This window comes from Tursiops truncatus, chromosome 7 (genome assembly GCF_011762595.2).
Source record: "Tursiops truncatus isolate mTurTru1 chromosome 7, mTurTru1.mat.Y, whole genome shotgun sequence".
NCBI lineage: Eukaryota > Metazoa > Chordata > Mammalia > Artiodactyla > Delphinidae > Tursiops > Tursiops truncatus.
The window spans coordinates 6,909,517-6,928,425 of record NC_047040.1 but is presented as its reverse complement, the minus strand read 5'-3'; the positions used below and the strand labels follow the sequence as shown (position 1 = coordinate 6,928,425).

Here is an 18,909-nt window from a genome sequence, read left to right as displayed (position 1 = left end):
GAGGTGCCTAAATGCTTGATCCCACCTTATGCCCCAGGAAGAGCAGGTGAAGGCAGGCCCCCCGCCAGACACACAAACACACACACACACGTGCACACACACGCACGCACACACACGCGCACACACACGCACACACGCACACACATATGCGTGCTCACAGCCTGGCAGGGGGCCAAGGCCAAGTTGTCTGTGTCACAGAAGGTGTCCTCGGCAAAGGTAAAAACAAGCACAGATAGGACTTCCAGAGAAAGCACTTGCAAGGGACAAGGGTTTAAAAATGTTTAAAAAGCAAACCCTTCCAAGCACGATTAAGTAAAAGCAACCAAATTTTTTAAGTGGGAAGAGGATTTTAAAAGCCTGTTTTACTGAAGAGGGACTGGGAATAGCTGGGATGCCCTGGAAAAGATGTTAGTTAACACCTCATGAGTAACTGGAAAATGACCTGCAAAGCAGGGAGACCTCTTCTTGCCTCTCAGACAGGAAAATTTGATTGGTGAAGCCAGGACTTGGCTCTAACATGAGGGTCAGGGACTCACAGCTGAGAGTGGAAATGGCTTTCCTAAAAGGCACTTTAGCCGTCTGCATGAAAATGTTTAATGCCCGGAGTCCTTCAAGTAAGCCATTCTACCTGCAGGCAGCTGCCGTAGGGTCTACGTGTTTGCATAGAGATGTTGACAGAAATGTTTATCACAGCTTTGTCTCTAAAAACAGAAACGCTGGAAACACAAACAGAGAGAGAAAGGGTTAAAGTATGATGCAGAATTCTGTTCTAAGGCGGATGCACTGACTCCAAGGCATACTGCTGAGTGAAAAAAGCAAATGGTAGAACAATATATAAACTAGGATGTAAGTCTACACGTGGAAATCGTACCAGAAGTGTTTATACCCGAAGGGCTACTCTGTTCACGAGGAGGGGGTGGAATTGGGCCAGAGGGGCCTGGGTCAGGGGAGACTTCAGGTTTGCCCAAATGGTTTTTTGGAGTTTTTTTTTTTTTACTGAGAAAATTTGTGTTCTATTTGTACAACTTAAAATTCATCAGGATAAAAAAAACAACAACAATGTAATTTTGCTTTCCTTGAAGTGAATGGTGGGTTAATTTCCGGGAAAGTAAAAGCAAATCTAGACAAAACAGAGACCCTACCAGACACTAAAATTTAAATCGTTTGAATACAAGACCACACACCCAAGTCTTTGAAGTAGGATTGGATGAGGGAGAAGCTTCCAGAGAGAAAAGCTGGTAACAGCCACGCCCCAGCATGATGCCCTGCGTGCAGAGGCCAAAGTGTTTGCATTCGGTGGCAGGACAGAGTAGCGATGGGATGGGAGGTGGCATCAGGATTTAGAGGAAGGGTTCTGGCTGCCACCCTCCTGTCTGAGACCCTGACTTGTCAAGAAAAGCAGACAATGTCTTGATGCCTCCAGAAATTCACAAATGGAAGAGGGAGTTCCGAGGCTGCCTGAGGTAGAGGAAAGAACACTGGCCTCTGGATCAAAAACACCCAAGTTCAGTATCTAACTCACCTCCCTCCCGCCTGCCCCGTCCTTAGTTGCCTTATCTGAGAAATGGGCATATTGTCATATCTGCCACTGCAGGGGTATATGAGGGAGTAAATGAAATTGCTTGGGTGAGACATCTGGCCATGGTAGCCTCTTACCAACACTAGGCCCTTTCCGTTAGGTAGGCAAGATAAGATGGGGACCCCTGCGCGACATTTATTTGAGAACTGCTGGGAGGTGCAAAATGCAACATTATCAAAATGACTGCTGGTCCGAAGTTTGGGGAGAGCCCTGGGTCTGCCCTATGTAAGAACAGAGAGTCGTTAACCTTGGAGCCCACATCCTCCGAAGTTGAACTGAAAAGCTAAGTGCAGTAACCAGGTCCGCTTCTACAAACCCACAGGTGGCCCTCAGACCAATTCGCCCACATTGAGGCTGAGTTGTGAATTTTGCCCTCAACCTCAACGCTAGTGACATTTGGGGCCGGATCTTCTTTTGCTGTGTGGGACTGTTCTGTGCATTGTACGGTGTTAACACATGCTGGCCTCTACCCACTAGATGCCATTAGAATCCCCCAATTTTCACAACCCAAAATGTTCCAGACATTGTCAAATGACCCCAGAGGGCAAAATCTGTACCAGCTGAGACCCACTGGGCGAGATCTACATTCAAATCTCAGGTCAATACCAGCTTTGTGACCTTGAACAAGTGACTCACCACTCTGACTCAGTTTCCCCATCTGCAAACCAAGGACTAGAAGAGTCAATACATCTTAAACACGCTGGGCATAGCATACGAACCCATCACATGGTCATATGTATTCTGCCTAACGAGGCAGTAGAGGCTAAGCTCCAGCGTTCTTCTAATACCTTTTGTTCCAAGAACTAACTCCCACTTGGTTGGTAGCTTCATTTATACTTTGTACGTCTTTACCAAACCTGCCCCAAAAGACATAGATTCAAAGAGAGAGTGGGGAAGACACCATCCTACCACCAGGTGATGGGCCGGGTAGTAAGCAGGCGATCTCCAGTGTCTGAAGGAGGATGAGGGGGTTTGAATCTGCCATCTTTTCAACTCTTTATGAGAAAAACACCCCTAAAACAAGGGATCCTGTAGTCTCCCACCTGCTGTCCTGCTCCATTCTTACCTGCATCTCAGCTCCACTCTTTTGAGCCCTCCTGCTGACCAATAATAACTGAAGACTGATTGAGAGCTTTGTCGAGGAGCAAGGGCCAAACCAAGAAGAATTAGAGAAAGTTGTGACAGAGAGTAACTGCCACGATGATGGCGGTGATGGCTGTGCTGGAGGTGGCCGTAGCGGCAGTACTGCTGATGGTCAGAAGTGACGGTGATTGGTGACGGCAGAAGGAGAGAGCTAAAGCGGCTGCTGGGAAACTGAGGTCAAAAGCCTCTGTAGGGACTTCCCTGGGGGTCCAGTGGGTAAGACTCCGCGCTCCCAATGCAGGGGGCCTGAGTTCCATCCCTGGTCAGGGAACTAGACGCCACGTGCCGCAACTAAGAGTGTGCAGGCGGCAACGAAGATCCTGCGTGTGGCAACTAAGACCCCGGTGCAGCCAAAATAAATAAATAAAAATAAATCTTTAAATAATAATAATACTTATTAAAAAAAAAAAAAAAAGCCTGTGTAACCTGGCTGACTTATTCAGGAAGGGGGGGGGTAAAGGGACATCTCCTCATCGGTGACAACCCTCATTCCACTCTGCTTGGTGTTCAAGGTTGTCAAGTCTGGTGTTCTTGTCCTAGTGGAGGGCGGGGATGGTGCCCTTTTAACTCTACATCTCCAGCACCTTGGGAACGTGTCTGGCACAGAATAGGTGCTTTGTAAGTATTTGTTCTGTGAATAAATGCTTGAGACCGTGGACTTGGTGCCAAGCAGACATGGTTTCCTGGCCTGCTGTGCCGTTACTAGCTGTGTGACTTCTGACAGGTAACTTCAGCTCTCTGGGCCTCAGGCATGCATTGAACAGCTTTACCGAGCATCTTCACTGGCCAAGCACCGATGTCACAGCACCGGACACATTTCTCACGGTCCCAATTCTCACAGTGTTTACATTCTAGCAGGGGAGATACACAAAGAGCAAATAAACAATCGTGGTGATTGGTATGAAGCAAAGCAGGGTGATCTAGTAGAGATGATTTTAGCTCGTGTGGTCAGGGAAGACCTCTCTGTGGCTCTGAGACCTGAATGACAAGGAAGTGGCCTTCTCAGGTGACATCCATGTTTCTAGGGATTCCGCAGAAAGTGTAGCTCAAGGCCAAGGGCAGATCAGAAGTGAGGATGAGCGTGGCTGGGGCTGAGGGGTGGATCATACAGAGTCTTTAAGAGTTTGGATCATTTCCTCTCAGTGGTGGGAAGCAGCTGGACCAGGGGGTTTCGAGCCGGGGACGGCCGTGTTTCGGAAGTCGAGCCAGGAGCACCGATGCAGTACACGTAGGAGGGTGGAAAGGTTATAATCGAGGACAGGCCTCGGTTTTGTTTAAGCAACTGAGAAGCACCGGGGAAGAAGCAGGTTTAGAGGGAAGAAGAAAGGAAGATGCATTTTTTGGTCATCATAATTTTGAGACGGTTGTACATATCCCTGATTTCCTTGTCTTCAAAGGGGGACAATAATCGTACTTGTGGGGTTGTTAGGGAGATGAACCAAGATGAAGCATGGAAAGCGCTCAGCGGCTGGCACTCAGCATCCCGTCCTTATTTGCTCTCATGTACCAGGTGCCTGGTGAGGCCAATCCGATCTACATGGTGGCCAAGCTCAGCCAACTGACAAGTCTCCTGTCTTCTATTGAAGATAAGGTATGTGGGGGACCCTGCAGCTTCCCTGGACTTCTCTATGGCCCCCTCTTCGCTTGGAGAATGCCCAGGTACCCCTGTGACTCTGTCCCAACCTGTACTGCCTTCCCTTCCCCTCCCAGCCTGAAGGGCCCCGTGCGTTTCTGCCCACAGGTCAAGGCCTTGCTGCATGAGGGTCCCGAGTCTTCCCACTGGCGTTCCCTCATCCCACCAGTCACCTTTGAGGTAAGTGGCTGTGGACTTGTGCTTCACAGGAGGGGGCTGGGGGCGGTTCTGGTCCCTGGGGAAGGGGGGCTTTTGATGGACCCCCAGTCCTTCCTCAGGAGGGAGCCCAGTGGCTGGGCTGAGATTGACGGTCAGCGGAACCAGCTCCCTGGGAAGATGATTAAACCTTAGAATGGGTGCCCAGATGAACCTGTGGAGCCTTCGCCATGGGGAGGCTCCCAAGGAAGGAGCTTCTCATTGGCCCAAGATGCCAAAACTTCTTCCTTCTCCAAATGGGGGCAGTGAGTGTCATCAAACAGAGGGCCTCCCCGAACTGGCTGGAAAATAGTGCCTCAAGGAGGGATTAGGGGGAAAAAAAGTGATTCCTGTGACTTCCCCGAAAGTGACTGAGTTAGAATCTCCAGGCCCAGAAATTTGTTTTTCTTTTCGTTTTTTTTTTATCGCTCAAAGGGGTATCTCTATTTGAGGAAATCAACGTGTGACACTTTGAGAGATGAAATGTTACAGCTTGTACACCAAAATCAAAAAATGAAAAATTAAAAAATGAAACGGTTACCAAGGTAATGCAGGTCAGGGGATCAAAGGTGAAGGGTCACACATTATTAAAAAATCCAGAAGGACGGCTGCATCATGATCTCTCATTAGTGTTCCAACGGTGCCTCTCTGGGTAAACTTGAACATTTCGGCAGACATTCAAGCAGCTTTTTCGGTAAAAAGATTTTTACATGACTGTTGCTATTCCCATGATCATCTTCTATAGGTGGCGCGGTGTTGAGAACACAGTAGGCGCGAGCTCCGCGGAATACACTTTGGGAACCGCCCTTCCGGCTTGTTTTCAGCAGCCATTTCCCCCCCCTGCCCGCGTGCGCATCCTACTCCGCGCGACCGGGACCACGAGCGGGCTGTTTTCTTCTTTTCTTTTTGCGCAGCACTGGTTCCACATTCAGAAACAGGACAGGATGCCCACCCCCAAATCCTTCCTAGCCCTGATGACAATTCGATTTTAAGATGTATTTCCATCTTCTGAACATGCCTAGGCAATTGTCTTTTTCCTAATTATTATCAGTGAATGTTCACTTATTGGTTGTAACGAGGCCCAGGAGCATAAATCTGTTACTAAAATCCTTTGTGGAAGTAGATGACACATCAGATTAATGAGTGTTGCCACATTCAGCTGTGAATAAACCATCTGCCAGTCGTTCATCCGTTCCCTTCACCAGACCTGGCGGAATAGCTGATGTGCACACGGTGGACAAGCCTGGCTCCTCCCACGTTTCAGGGACTCTCACGAGCTGCCCATGGAAACTCCCTCTGCGGCAGGGAAGCTCAGAAACAGAAGCCCAGTGGTCCCGTGCGGCAGGGACACCAGGGCTGGACACATGGCCAAGGGCTGCCCAGTCGTATCGAGAAGGGATCACGGACTGGCACTGTGAAAGCACAGAGAAGGGATAACCAAAATCTCCTCTGCCCCTCCCCTCCTTCCCCCCCACCTCCTTTTCACAGGTAAAGTCAGAATCTCTGGGGATTCCTCAGAAACTGCAGCTCAAAGTTGATGTTGAATCTGGGAAACTGATAATTAAGAAGTCCAAGGATGGTTCTGAGGACAAGTTCTACAGCCACAAGAAAAGTAAGGCCCCCTCGTGTCTGTAAAGTTCTCATTCTGCTAGTGCCCTTACTGTGGCCGCTCAGCAGCAGGCTGCTGGAAAAGTAAGTCCTGCCAGGCACCTTCCACCCTCTGCTGGGGTACCCACCAACCCTCAGCCTGCCTGTGGGAACCCCCAGTCATAAGGCTCCCCTCTCGTGTCCCCTCTACCTTGAGGCCTGCCCTGTACGCTCCACCTGCTTCCTCCCACCCTGGGGAAATGAGCTCATACTTGGCCCAGGGTGGCGGTTCCACGTGTGTTCATGCTCTTCCCTGCTAGGAGCCACACTGACGCGTGTGGTCATCATTATGCCTGGTTCAGGCCCTGCTGGCCAAATCAGGCTGCATCTCTAGGGTAGCACAGACAGAGAAACAGTTTAGCATGGCAGTAAAGTCATGAGCTCTGCCTGAATTCACATCCCAGCTCAGCCACTTAGCACCAGTGTGACCTTGCATGCGACACTTAACCTTCCTGGGCCTCAGTTTCCTCATCTGTAAAATGGGGATGATAAGACTCATGTGAACGGATCTACGTGTAAGGCTCCTTAGGAAAACCTAGCACATAGGAGCCAACTCTGGGCAACTGAGGCTTTGCATCTCAAACAAACTCATCAGTAAAATGGAAAATGTTCACACGCCAAAAACTTATAGAGAAGCTGCTGTGGGCCAGGCACTGGGGATCCAGGGCAAGCAGGATGGTCGAAGACTCTGTCCACGTGGAATTTACATTCCAATGCATTGAGTGGCCAATAAATATGTCAATACGATGATTTCAGCTATTACTGAGTGCTCCGAAGAAGGCCACAGGTTGGATGGAGAATAACAGGGGAGGGGGCAGGGAGGCAGTTTTAGAGGCAGAGTCTAGAATTGGCAGCCTTGATAGTGAGAATGGCAAGTGACAGCCTGCAGTGTGGCCAAGGTCAGGGGAAGAGAAAGGCTACAGAGAGGCTCCCAGGGGAGGGACCCCTGGAGGACAGCAGGGCTTTGGGCAACAACCAAGCAGAATGGGGGAAAATGCTCAGATGTGCCCCTGGCATCACTGGCCTCGGAGGCTGGCCTGCCAGGGAGGGGGCAGCTCCAAGCCTCAGTTTCTCCATCTGTACAAGGCGGGGAGCCTATGCATCGTAACATGGTATTTTCTGAGCCGCATTTCCTTACTTGATCTCATTTTATCCTCACCTGGCCAACAGGTTCCCTGAGATACTTGGTAAGTGCTATGGACTCTCCCCTCAAATTTCACACAGCAGTTTGTATTCCAGCCCCTGAAGACAAAGCCCCTCTGGTCTGTAAACAGTATTTTTTGTTCTGCAGGGGCTCAAAATTTGCTTAGTAGCATATAATTAGGGATACCAGATTAGCAAATAAAAATACAGGATGCCCAGTTAAACTCAAATTGCAGATAAACAATGAAAAAACTTTAGTATAAGTATGTCCCGTGCAATACTTGGAACATACTTGTAGTGAAAAGGTACGCCTTTTTCTGTAAAGGAATCCCAGTCATCCTGTATCTTATCTGGCAGTTCCAGGCATGATCAGTATCTTTTGTTCTGAATAAAGTAGTGTGAGAAGAGAAAGAACAGAGAAGGAGAAACCAGAAAACATCAAAGCAGAGAGTAAAGGTAAACATTCTTTCATGAAACTTGTGTTGTAGTTATACATACACATGCACACACACATAGAAATTATATGCATGTGGTCACCATGTAAAATCTTTTTCCTGCTGTCTGGAAGCAGAGGACTCTCCTCTGGTTCTGTTAGAAGCCTGACTTGTGGGATGGAATGTTCTGGAGGCAGGTTCTGGTTGGAGACCGTGACTGATGGCTGGTGTTGAAAAGTTGGGAAAATCCCGCTGCTCTAGCCTTGCCAAGCAGATGCCTGTAGGGAGCGTGGGCTGTGCTTCCATGCTGTCTGCCCACTGTCATTTAGCCCATGAGTTGGAGTGGCCTTCAGATATTGTCCTGGGTCACCACCACCCACTCTGAAGCTCTCGCCAGCAGAGATGGCAAATGGGAGCAGGTCACAGCACATCCCACAGGGGACTCTAGGGGACATGACATGAGCCACAGCCTCGCCCCATCAAGAACACTGGCCTGAGCTGTCTATTCAGATGGTGGATGCTTGGCCTGACAGCCAAGCCCTGCAGATACCACTCGTCACCCCTAGAACCTCCTAGGGCTGGACATCCAGGCGGGACGGGAAGGGGATTGTGTGTTCAGCACCAACTCGATGTCAGACACTATGCTGGGAACAGCAGGACAGAGGATAAGAGCACACATGGGCTCCGGGGCTAGACGTCCCAGGTTCAAATCTAGGCTCTGACACTTGCTGGCTGTATCATGTTGGCCTAGTTGCTTAACTGCTCTGTACCTCCATTTTCTCATCTGTGAAATGGGAATAATAGGCTTGTCATGAGTAGACGAGCTAATGCCTGTAAAAGTACATCCCATGAGCCCAGAGGCAGCACTGACCCCACGGCAAAGTGTCCAGGTAGAGGCCATGGGGGCTGCCCCACAGGGGCCTGCCCTGTCCTGCAACCTCCTGCTCCTGAGTCCCACCTGGGCTGTGGCACGAAGGTCCAAGGGATACTCTCAGGGCAGCAGGGGGGATGGAATTCTGGGGACCAGCCCTGTGCAGGAGGTGGGGTGCAGAAAGGAGAAGAGTGGTGTTAGGAGCACAGGGAGGTGTTAGAAGCCCAGCCTTGAGTCCCAGGTCAGCCACTTGTGACCTTGGTCTAGGGCCCTCTCTCTGTCCTCAGTTTATTATTCTGTCAGATAGGTATAGTAGCGTCCTGTAGGGCTGCCGTGAGTCTTCAGTAAGTAAACGTCAAAGTCCACAGTGTCTAGCATCTAGTAGATGCTCAAATAATTGGCTGCTACCACCATCATCATCATATAATTATCCCTCCAAGGCAGCTTTGAGGAAGGTAGAATCGAGCAGTGAGGAGGACGACGGATCAGGAAACGAAGTCCCTGGACACTGGAGTGTGACAAGCTGTCATATTCACGCAGAGTTCGATCGCAGTGCCGGGGCAGGACCGCTCCGTCCACTGCCAACTTGGGCAGGAGAGCTGGGGACTTATTGAGGGTGTGAGCGGGGGAGGGCTGTTGAAAGTGACGGGCTTAGAACCATACTTTCCTCTTAACGGCCACAGAGTCTGACTTACAACTGAAAGGAATGGACCCAGCTTTGACAAAATGAAACAGAAACCAACAATGAGTAAGGAGATTGTCAGAGAGTGCCTGACGGCTCTAAAAACTTGAGGTTTCTGGACTGAAAGAAATGGTCGTCAGGATTCTGAGGAGCACTGTGAATTCTTGTCAGTTAATTCAATGCACATTTCTCTTTTGAGCATCTTCCGTGGGCCAGCCCTGAGTTATATAGCCCTCCCTCAAAGAACCTGCAGTTCGGGAGGGAAAGCTGACGTGTGCGCATGTCTTAGAATGTGGGTCAGATGTGAGGTTAGCCCTGGAGGAGGACTGAGGAGCGCTGTGTGGGGCTGTGCGGGGAAGCTTCACACCACAGAGGTGGCTCTGCCTGGGGCTTCGGAGGATGAAGAAACCACCGGGCCTTGGTGACCCGGGGTGTGTTCTAAGTGCAGTGAGCCACTGTTTGGAGGTTTCAGGCAGGGGAATGGTGGGATCCCCTCTAAAATGAACTCTGGCTGCTGTGCTGAGAATAAACGGTGGCAGGGGCAAGCAGAGACAGGGAGACCAATTAAAGGGCTGTGACAGTGGCTGGCAAGAGGTGGTGGTGGCTTGAGATGGGGAAAGATAGGCAGGTTGGGAACGTTGTGGAGGTAGAACTGCTCAGACCGGCTAATGGAGGAGATGGAGAGGGGCAAGGGAAGAGGAACCGAAATGATTCTATGTTACTAAGTATGGGAACAAGTGGGCCACTTACTGACCCTGCCACTGACACTAATATTAGTATTAATAATACTAATTCTGAGCAAGCAAGATGTCACGTCCCAGGGGCAGCCACACAGTCCTACAAAGAGAAGGAAAACCAGAGATTCGGAGGGAGGGAGACATAGCCTAAGAGCAGCAGATTTGGAGAAGCTGGGCGTTCCAGTGGGCAGCAGTAGGAGTCTGTGGCTGCCTCTGACAAGGCTGAGGGGACTTCTGAGAGCAGGGGCCCCCCACGAGTTCCCTAGAGTGAGACTTCAGCTCAAGATGGTGGCTGAGCACACACACGATTGTCAGTTCCCTTCCTAAAGGCAAAACTGACAGGGACAGAGAAAACAGGAGGGCAGGTAATGGCAACACAATTCTGAATGCTGAAAAGCAGATGGATAATGAGAACCAATTTATAGGAACCAAAAAAGCTAAATTTTAAGTATGGCATAGGGAAAGTTGAGACGCCTGACATACCACAGAACCACAAAGGGCATAGGAGTCAATAGCAACCGGGGCCCCTGGAGTGAGGGTGAAGCTGGGGTTATAGACAGCAGGATTGGATGAAAATCTTTTTAAAAGAGTTAGACCCACCAGATCCCTGTCCATGCCACACAGCTGGTGGCTACCCCTCACACGTTAGGCAGAAGACCTGAGGTTCATTCTCTGGAGGAGGTAAGGGAGTGGGAGACACCAGCGTTACTTCTGAACGCTGAGACGCCAGCCTTCACCCCTGCCCAGCTCGGGATGCTGCCAGCCAGGCCCACACCCTGCAGGCAGGCAGTTGGAAGATTCTTCCTGGACCACATGACCAGCCCAGGAACAAAAATCTAAAGACACTGCCATGAAGAGGTTCCCCACAAGTCAACCCATGAGACCACCCAGTGGAGAAACCCTGCTGGACAGTCCCCCACTGGCACTGTTGGGATGCACAGCTAAGGACCACCAGACAGTGGAGAGAAGCCTGGAATAGGAAACAATGAGACTCAAGGCAGAAGTAAGGAAAAAAGACAAAAAACTTGCAGGAAACAAATGATGACAGTTAAAAGAGATTGGACCAGGAAACAAGAACAGAATGCTATTAAAGGAACACTCCGAGAACAAAATAAAAACGAAGAAAAAGGAGAAGGAAGGGAACAGGAGATTAGTAAGGAAAAATAAAAACATTATAGCAGAATCTTTTTTCAGAAATTTTAAAAATAAAAACTCAAAGGAAGGGTGGAAAGATAAAGTTGAGGAAAGCTCCCAGAAGGTAGAACAAAAGGACAAAGTGAGGAGACATAGGAGAGAAGGGATTTTTGAAAATTAGAAGACCAGTCCAGGAGGTCCAATACCAATATAATGAGAGTCAGTAAGAGAAGACCGGGAAACAGTGAGAAAAAGCATTAAAGAAACAATTCAAGAGAAGTTCTCAGGACTAAACAGTTTCCAGACTGAAAATGGCCCACCGAGTGGCCAGCACACTCTGAGGCACATGCAACATTGGAAAGTCTCATAACGCTGGATTCTAAGAAAAGATCCTAAAGTCTTCAAAGCAAAAGATAGATTATAGCCTGGGTCAGGGGTCCCCAAGACCATGTCCAGGTACAGTGAGTGATTCTCCAGGAAGACTCCCAGGACTCAGTGTAGAGTCATATAGCTGTGGTTTATTACAGTGAAAGGACACAGCACAGTCAGCAAAGGGAAAATGTGCCTGGGGTGAGGTCTAGGAGAGACCAGGCACAAGCTTCCAGAAGTCCTTTCCCTGTGGGGGTCGCGCAGGACGTGCTTAATTCCTCCCTTGATGAGTTGTGACAACACATGTGAGATGTCATCTACCAGGGATGCTTGTTAGAGACTCAGAATCCCAGCATGTTACTGGAGGCTGGTCATGTAGGCACCTTCTGCCTGGTACACACCCAGACTCCCAGGAGGAAAACAAATATTCAGTGTAAACCACACTGTTGGTACAAACATCACAGGCACAGTGAGTTGCTCTTAGTTCTGGGGATGCTGGGAACCCTCCCCAAATCCAAGGTCCTAGATGCCAACCAAGGGCCACCTTCAAGCTGGCTTTCCAAGGATAGCAGTCAGGCTTGCCCTGTGAACTCTTCTGCATACAGATGGATCAGAAGGATGTTTTATTTCTCAGCAGCAATGCGGCAAACTAGAAAGGATGGAGCAAGGTCTCCAGAGTCCTGAGGAGAATTATTCCTAACTTAGAGTTGTGTCAGTGAAGCGTGAGGGTAGAGTTTTCAGACATGCAAAGCTTCCAGAAATGTATCACCCCATCCCTTCTTTCTTGGAAAGCTACTAGAGATGTTGCTCTACCAAAATGAAGGCATACACTGAGGAAGAGGACGACATGGGATCCAATACAAGAGAGACAGAGGTGAATGGATTTCCCAGATGATGGAGAAGGAAGGCCCTAAAGTAACGGCTCTGCATCAGGCCTAGAGGTCACCAGTCTGGAGAAGAGAAGGCCCAGAGGCTCTGGGAGAGGCTCCCTCAGGATGATGAAACTGATGAAAGTGATTGACCACACGGAAAAGAGAGTTACAAACTGAGAGAGTTAGGACCACTGAAAAAAGTACGGCAATTATTAACTCCAGGAAAAACAGAAAGTTGTGTAGGAAAAAGAAAGCAGTCACGGCTTGTCTGTTAAGAGCATTCCCATAATAACAAACACTGAGTGCTTATCTGGCCAAAATGATGATATAATTATTAGAAGGATGATGGAGGGACTAAACTGGCAGGGGGAGGGGAATGGTGAGGTGGGGGAACAGGTTGTAAATGTGAAAGAGAGCTAAACCTTCATCTTCTATAGTGGGAAGTCACCATGTAATAGGAAGTACCTAAGACTGAAACACCAGGAAGTAGCAATATAAGCATCGTATTTAGAGTCATGAAGTAAAATTCCAAAAGAATCCACTAAAAGAATTGATAGTGGTTGCCTCTAGGGAGTTGGACATTGGAGGGAGGTGGGGTTGGGGAGTGCAATTGTTCGTAAAAATCTTGTAGAACAATTTGAGTCTTTTAGTCGTTGATAGAAGCGAAAATATTTAATTTTTCATTTAGATATAAATTCAAAAGCACAAGAGGGAAGGGAGGAAGAGAAAGGAAGGAAAAGAGATAGGGAGGAGGAGAGAGAGAGAGAAGGAAGAGAGGGAGGGAGCTGAAAAGATGAACAGTCACACTGTCTCTGCTCCGGCCAGGCCACCCTTCCTGTTCCAGGCACCACCCTTCCCAGCCATGAACTCCTCCCTGTAAGAGGAGCAAGGATCTGGGAGACCAGGCACAGATCTGGGGCTCAGCCTGGACACGGAAAAGTCAGGGCTGTTGATGGTCAAGTGCCAGAGTGTAGTGGAGGCTCTGCGTGTTGGGTGATGATGAGAAAGATGAGCTTTCTTCCCTCTTCAGTCCTGCAGCTCATCAAATCTCAGAAGTTTCTGAACAAGCTGGTGATTTTGGTGGAAACAGAGAAGGAGAAGACCCTGCGGAAGGAATATGTTTTTGCTGACTCCAAAGTAAGTGACGACAAACCACTAAGATGGGCCGAGAGGGGAGTGAGGGACGCACAATTTCTGAGGCTTGCTGTGTGCCTGGAAGTCGGTACCATGGGCTCACTCAGCTCTCACAACCCATTTCCCACCTGGGAAAGCCAAGCGCAGGAAGCTGAGGGGGTGCGTTCCAGGCCAGCTGGGATTCAAGCATCACAGCTCCATCCTCTCCCTTTGCTGCCACGCCTGCCCCTGAGAGAGTGCACCCTTTATCATCCATGTCTTACTAGCCCTGAGCCCCACTGGGGGGCTTTGAACTTCCCCGGGATGCACCCGGAGGCCCTCAGGGGCACCCCAGATTTAGATCTGAGTCTCAACCAGCGCTCCCTCCATTTCTACACTTTGCCCCACTCTGCAGAAGTGAGAGTCCCTGCCAGGCCTGGCTGCTGGAGTAAGAGGTGGGTGGGCAGATGGAGAAACTTGGGATCTGGGCGTTGTGGTGGGCCTCTGTACAGACAGTGTCTCTGTGACCTTATCCCTCACTTCAGACATGCCAACAAGGGGCTGAAACCCACCCTTGCGGCCCTGCTGTTTATCCTGCAGTGTACGACTCGGATGAGACAGGGCACAGAGAGCTCCTAGCGTGTGAGGTGTTGGCTGACCGTGTCAGCACCATGGCAGAGGGACAGAGCTTCTATCATAGGCTCACAGGGACAGCCCCATCGAGTGCCAGGACCCACCTCTTTCTACCTGTCTGGCAGGGGTGGGCTGCTGGGAGGCCAATGGGGGGGTCCAGGGGTGCCCAGAACTGGCTGAGAGGGTGAAAAGGACTGGGAGGAATGATAGAGAAGGAACTGGGAAAAACAAGGAAGTGGGGGCCAGACAGGTGGGGGGAGGCAGAAACCTGGCTGGGCAGCGTGCTGGGCACGTGGGCAGAGGTCCAAAACCCAGTTCTGCTCATTGCCGCAAGCTCAGAAGGATGAGGCGCTGAATATTGAGCCATTTGTAACTAAAAGCAGGTTTCTGTAAAGACAGCCATCACAGTTCTTCGTGAGCTGCTTTCTATGGAGGGAACTTGGATTTGCCATTAGATTGAATCATGTGAAATTGTCAAACGTTGGTAATTTCATATGGTGCAGGCTGAACCTTGGGGGCATGCTTGTTTGGTCACCCTGCCCTATTGGACTGTAAGCTACGAGAGGGCCACGTCTACTTTGTGCCCTACTGTGTACCCAGGACAACTAAACGAAGACTGTTAAGAAGGCTACGACAGCCTTTGTGTGTTCTTTCCTTTTTAATTCGTTTCTTTGATTTAAATTTTCTTTCATTACGTAAGTAATCTAATTCTCATTAGTGAAAAAGTATACAGAGAAACAAAAAGTTTAAAATAGAAACAGCCCTATACCACTAGTAATCCTCGGACTCTATCTTTCAGGATGGTTTTTGTTTGTGTTTTTTTAACACAAATGCAGTGGTGCTGTTCATAGTGTTTTGTCAACTGGTTTTTCATACTAAACAAGGTATCTTGACCGTCTACCCTTGTTGATGAAGTACTTCTGCCCCCCAATTTTTAAAACCTGTGGTCTTCTAGCATATGGATGACCCATAATACAGTTAGTAATTCATCTCCTAAGACCGGACACGAAGGTTCCTAATATTTTCTGCTGCAGTCCCCACGATGTAGTCGGGTCTTCGAACAGTCCCTGATTCTTTCCTTAGTCAGGTCCTTGCAGTGGAAGGGCTGGGTCAGAGAGAAGCCGCTCTCTTAAGACCTCGGACACGTATTTCCAGATGGCTCTCCTGGAAGTCCACACTGATCTGCGCTCCCCTCAGTTTTCTCGAAGCTGACCAGTCCTTTGAAAGTAGCATGTGCAGGGAGGCAGAGGCCTGTCTGAGTCTGTCTGCCCTTCAATCCCTAGAAGAGAGAAGGCTTCTGCCAGCTCCTCCAGCAGATGAAGAACAAGCACTCAGAGCAGCCGGAGCCCGACATGATCACCATCTTCATCGGCACCTGGAACATGGGTGGGTCCACATGCCACCCCGCCTCCAGGCACCTCCCCTGGGGTTCTGCTTTGCTGCCTCAAGCATCCTTGCCTGCCTCCCCCCCACCCCCAGTCCCGAGACCTGGGTACCCATCCTGAGACAAGGGGTAAGAGAAACAAGCCCTGGGATTCTCATACCCCAAGTGCAGCTGAAATGGGTTACGTTGCTTGTCGAAACTGGAAAGTCTGAATATATGGGTGAAGAGGCTCTTGGGCACCTGCCAGCCTGGGGCAGCTTGCCAAGGGGCTTCAGTCCTGGAAGGAAGAACTCCCTTTTTGATTTGGGCTGCCAGGTTTATTGAGCAAGAAAGAGAAAGAGAGATGATGCCTAGTTGAATTTGAATTTCCTATAAACAACAAATTATTTTTTAGTATAGGTGTTTAGCTAGAAATAAATGCATACTAAATATATATTATGCTAAATATATATACTATATATATTTACATACTAATATATACTAAGTATATATCATATACTAAATATATAAATATATTATACTGAATATAAATTATACTAGATAATTATTTAGTATAACTATTTGGCTAGAGGTAAGTGCAAATATACACCAAATATGCATTGTACCAAACATACACAGTATATACTTAGATGCTAATACAAATTTCTATACTAATATGAATTACACTAAATAATTATTTGGTGTAAATATTCAGCTAGAAATTTTAAAAAATTAAGTAGATACAGAACGTCTAGTTAATTTAAATTTTAGACAAACAGTTATTGCATGGGACATACTTATTCTAAAAATTATCCATTGTTTATCTGAAATTTGAATTTGACTGGGCCTCTGTCTCGCCTACTTTTGTCTGGAGCAGAGTCAGGACCACCTCCCAATGCAGCACAGTGTCACCCAGCAGCCCCCCGGGAGGAAGAGGCTGAGCAGAAGCCCTTCGTGGAGGGGGAGGGGGACAGTCCGAAATAAAAACGCAACATGGGACTCCTGGCCTGTCGCTTGGTGGAGGATGGGCTGGCGTTCCAGGAGGGAAGTCAGGAGAGCTGCCCACCCCGATTCCACCAGACCCAGCCTCCCCAGACCTTCACGCCCAGAGATTCCAGGGGCCACGGCAGCGCTGAAGTAGAACCCTTGCCCAGTTCCTGTATCCTTCTCTCCCCACCAGTGTTTCTTACTGGCCACCTGATTTCCTCAGCTCTCACACTTGGGGGTTCATGCACGTGGGCACCGGCCCCTTCCCGTTTTTCCCTCTGCGAGCCTGGACGTCTTAGATTTGGCTGGGCACGGTTCAGGCCGTCCAGGCGCACAACTGCAAGGGGTGCCCTTCACACGGCATGGAAGGAGCTGGCCAGGGCCCTGCCTCACCAGGGCAGCATGCGAGGGTCTCCCCAAGCAGAGACCACCAGGCCCCAGGGTTTGTGCTCCCATCCTGAGCCACAGTGGGAGCAGAGCTCGGCGGCAGTCAGGTCACTCCAGCTCTTGGCTTCTAGGCACTTGTGAACCAAGAAAGTTATCTCTTTGAGAAAAAAGTTTACTCAACCTCCAAGGGCATTTTGAGGGAAATAAATCTTTATCATCATTTCTTTATTGAGCTGTTTCAGCTCAGCTTTTGAAATGGCACTAGGTGGGCCTCCGTGCTCTTCCATTTCTCTGGCTAACTCCCGCACATCTCTTGGTTTTCGGCTGAGATCTCTCCTGTGCAATGCAGGCACTGTTGTCTCCTAACCATGGGTTAGAAGCCTCCATGCTAAACTTGTCAGCCTACAGCGTTCTCTCACCACCAATGGAATGTGAACTCCTCGAGGCCCGTGTCTCAGTTATCACTAAAGCCCCAGAGACTAGGACAGTGTCTGACATCTTGTGCTACCAGTTCAAGTTACAGAATCTTCAGGTGTTTCTAGTTTTGAAACTTAACTTTATCTTTACAAAGAAATGTAACTGAGGGAACTACCTGGCAGTCTAGTGGTTGGGACCCCACACCTTCACTGCTGAGGGCCCGGGTGATGATAGTACCTAGTTCTTTAAGGTATATTTCGTTGGGGGAACGGAATGGTTTCCAGTGACTATGTGAACCTCTCCCACCCCCCACGTCTGTTTTGAATTCTCCCGATGTACCACTGACTCACTTGGTGTTGGGTTTTGCTGTTGAAGGTAACGCCCCCCCTCCCAAGAAGATCACGTCCTGGTTTCTCTCCAAGGGGCAGGGAAAGACGCGGGATGACTCTGCTGATTACATCCCCCATGACATTTACGTGATCGGCACCCAGGAGGACCCCCTGGGAGAGAAGGAGTGGCTGGAGATACTCAAACATTCCCTGCAAGAAATCACCAGCATGACTTTTAAAACAGTGAGCAGTGGCCACAGTCCTGGGTGGGACTCTGGGGCAGTGGGCTGGGCAAACCCAGGAGCATCTCAGAAGCAAGAATGTGCTCAGTGGGCCCCGCCGCTTCCAGGGCCAGAGAGGGGCACCTGTATCCAGAAATTAATGGGGTCCGTGAGCATTGCTCATCACTGGGGTCCTCCCTCTTCCCTGCCTGAGCTTGTAGGTCATCTTTACTTCATCGAAATCTCATCAGTGCCGGCTCTCATCTCCAAGACCCTTTGTCTCATCTGTGAGGCATCCTTAGGAGTCCCCCAAAGTGTAGGGACTACAGACAGGGCGCCCCACACCTGGGGCGAGGGATGGGTGTGAATCTCTTGCTCTGGGGTCAAGCACTGTGTCCTGGCCCAGGGTCACAGCCTTGTCCTCCCCGCCAGGTCGCCATCCACACCCTCTGGAACATCCGCATAGCGGTGCTGGCCAAGCCGGAGCACGAGAACAGGATTAGCCATGTCTGCACCAACAACGTGAAGACGGGCATCGCCAACACGCTGGGTGAGCGGGGGGGTGGGTGAGCAGGGGGGTGGGTGAGCGGGGGGTGGGTGAGCGGGGGGCCACGTTCCACATAAGCTCGCTCCAGCCGACGCTCGCGTGTCCATCCCACCTGGGGTGGGCGGTCCTCCGGGCCTAAACGTGCTCGGGGTCTACACCAGTGCTTCTGGGGGTCTGGCAGAACGTGGGTTCTGACTCAGTACATCTCAGGAGGAGCCCGACATTCTGTGTTTCCAACGAGCTCCCAGGTGGTGTCAGCACTGCTAGCGCACGGACCTTACCTTGAGTGTCACGGACCGAGGACAGGGGTTGACAGACATGCTGTGAAGGGCCAGGTAGTAAGTATTTTAGGCTTTTCAGTCCATGTGCAACTCCTCAGCCCTGCTGCTGACACAAGAGAGTAGCCACAGACAGCAGGAACATGAATGAGCGCAGCCGTGTTCTAGAAAACTGTATTTACGAGCAAGTCGTAG

At 49.7% G+C, this 18,909-nt stretch overlaps 1 protein-coding gene and 1 pseudogene across 2 annotated transcripts in view; one reads left to right on the top strand and one right to left on the bottom strand.

The window, feature by feature from the left end:
- The window catches only part of INPP5D (inositol polyphosphate-5-phosphatase D), a 132,276-nt gene that overhangs the window by 78,779 nt on the left and 34,588 nt on the right, over positions 1-18,909 (top strand). For both annotated transcript variants that reach the window (XM_073807099.1, XM_033859532.2), the window contains exons 7-13: positions 4,233-4,313; positions 4,464-4,535; positions 6,039-6,162; positions 13,470-13,576; positions 15,469-15,571; positions 17,715-17,911; positions 18,322-18,439. In XM_073807099.1, the coding sequence (XP_073663200.1) occupies positions 4,233-4,313; positions 4,464-4,535; positions 6,039-6,162; positions 13,470-13,576; positions 15,469-15,571; positions 17,715-17,911; positions 18,322-18,439 (802 nt within the window). The remainder of the gene's footprint in view (positions 1-4,232; positions 4,314-4,463; positions 4,536-6,038; positions 6,163-13,469; positions 13,577-15,468; positions 15,572-17,714; positions 17,912-18,321; positions 18,440-18,909) is intronic.
- Positions 4,971-5,739, bottom strand: LOC117313013 (calmodulin-binding transcription activator 1 pseudogene; annotated as a pseudogene).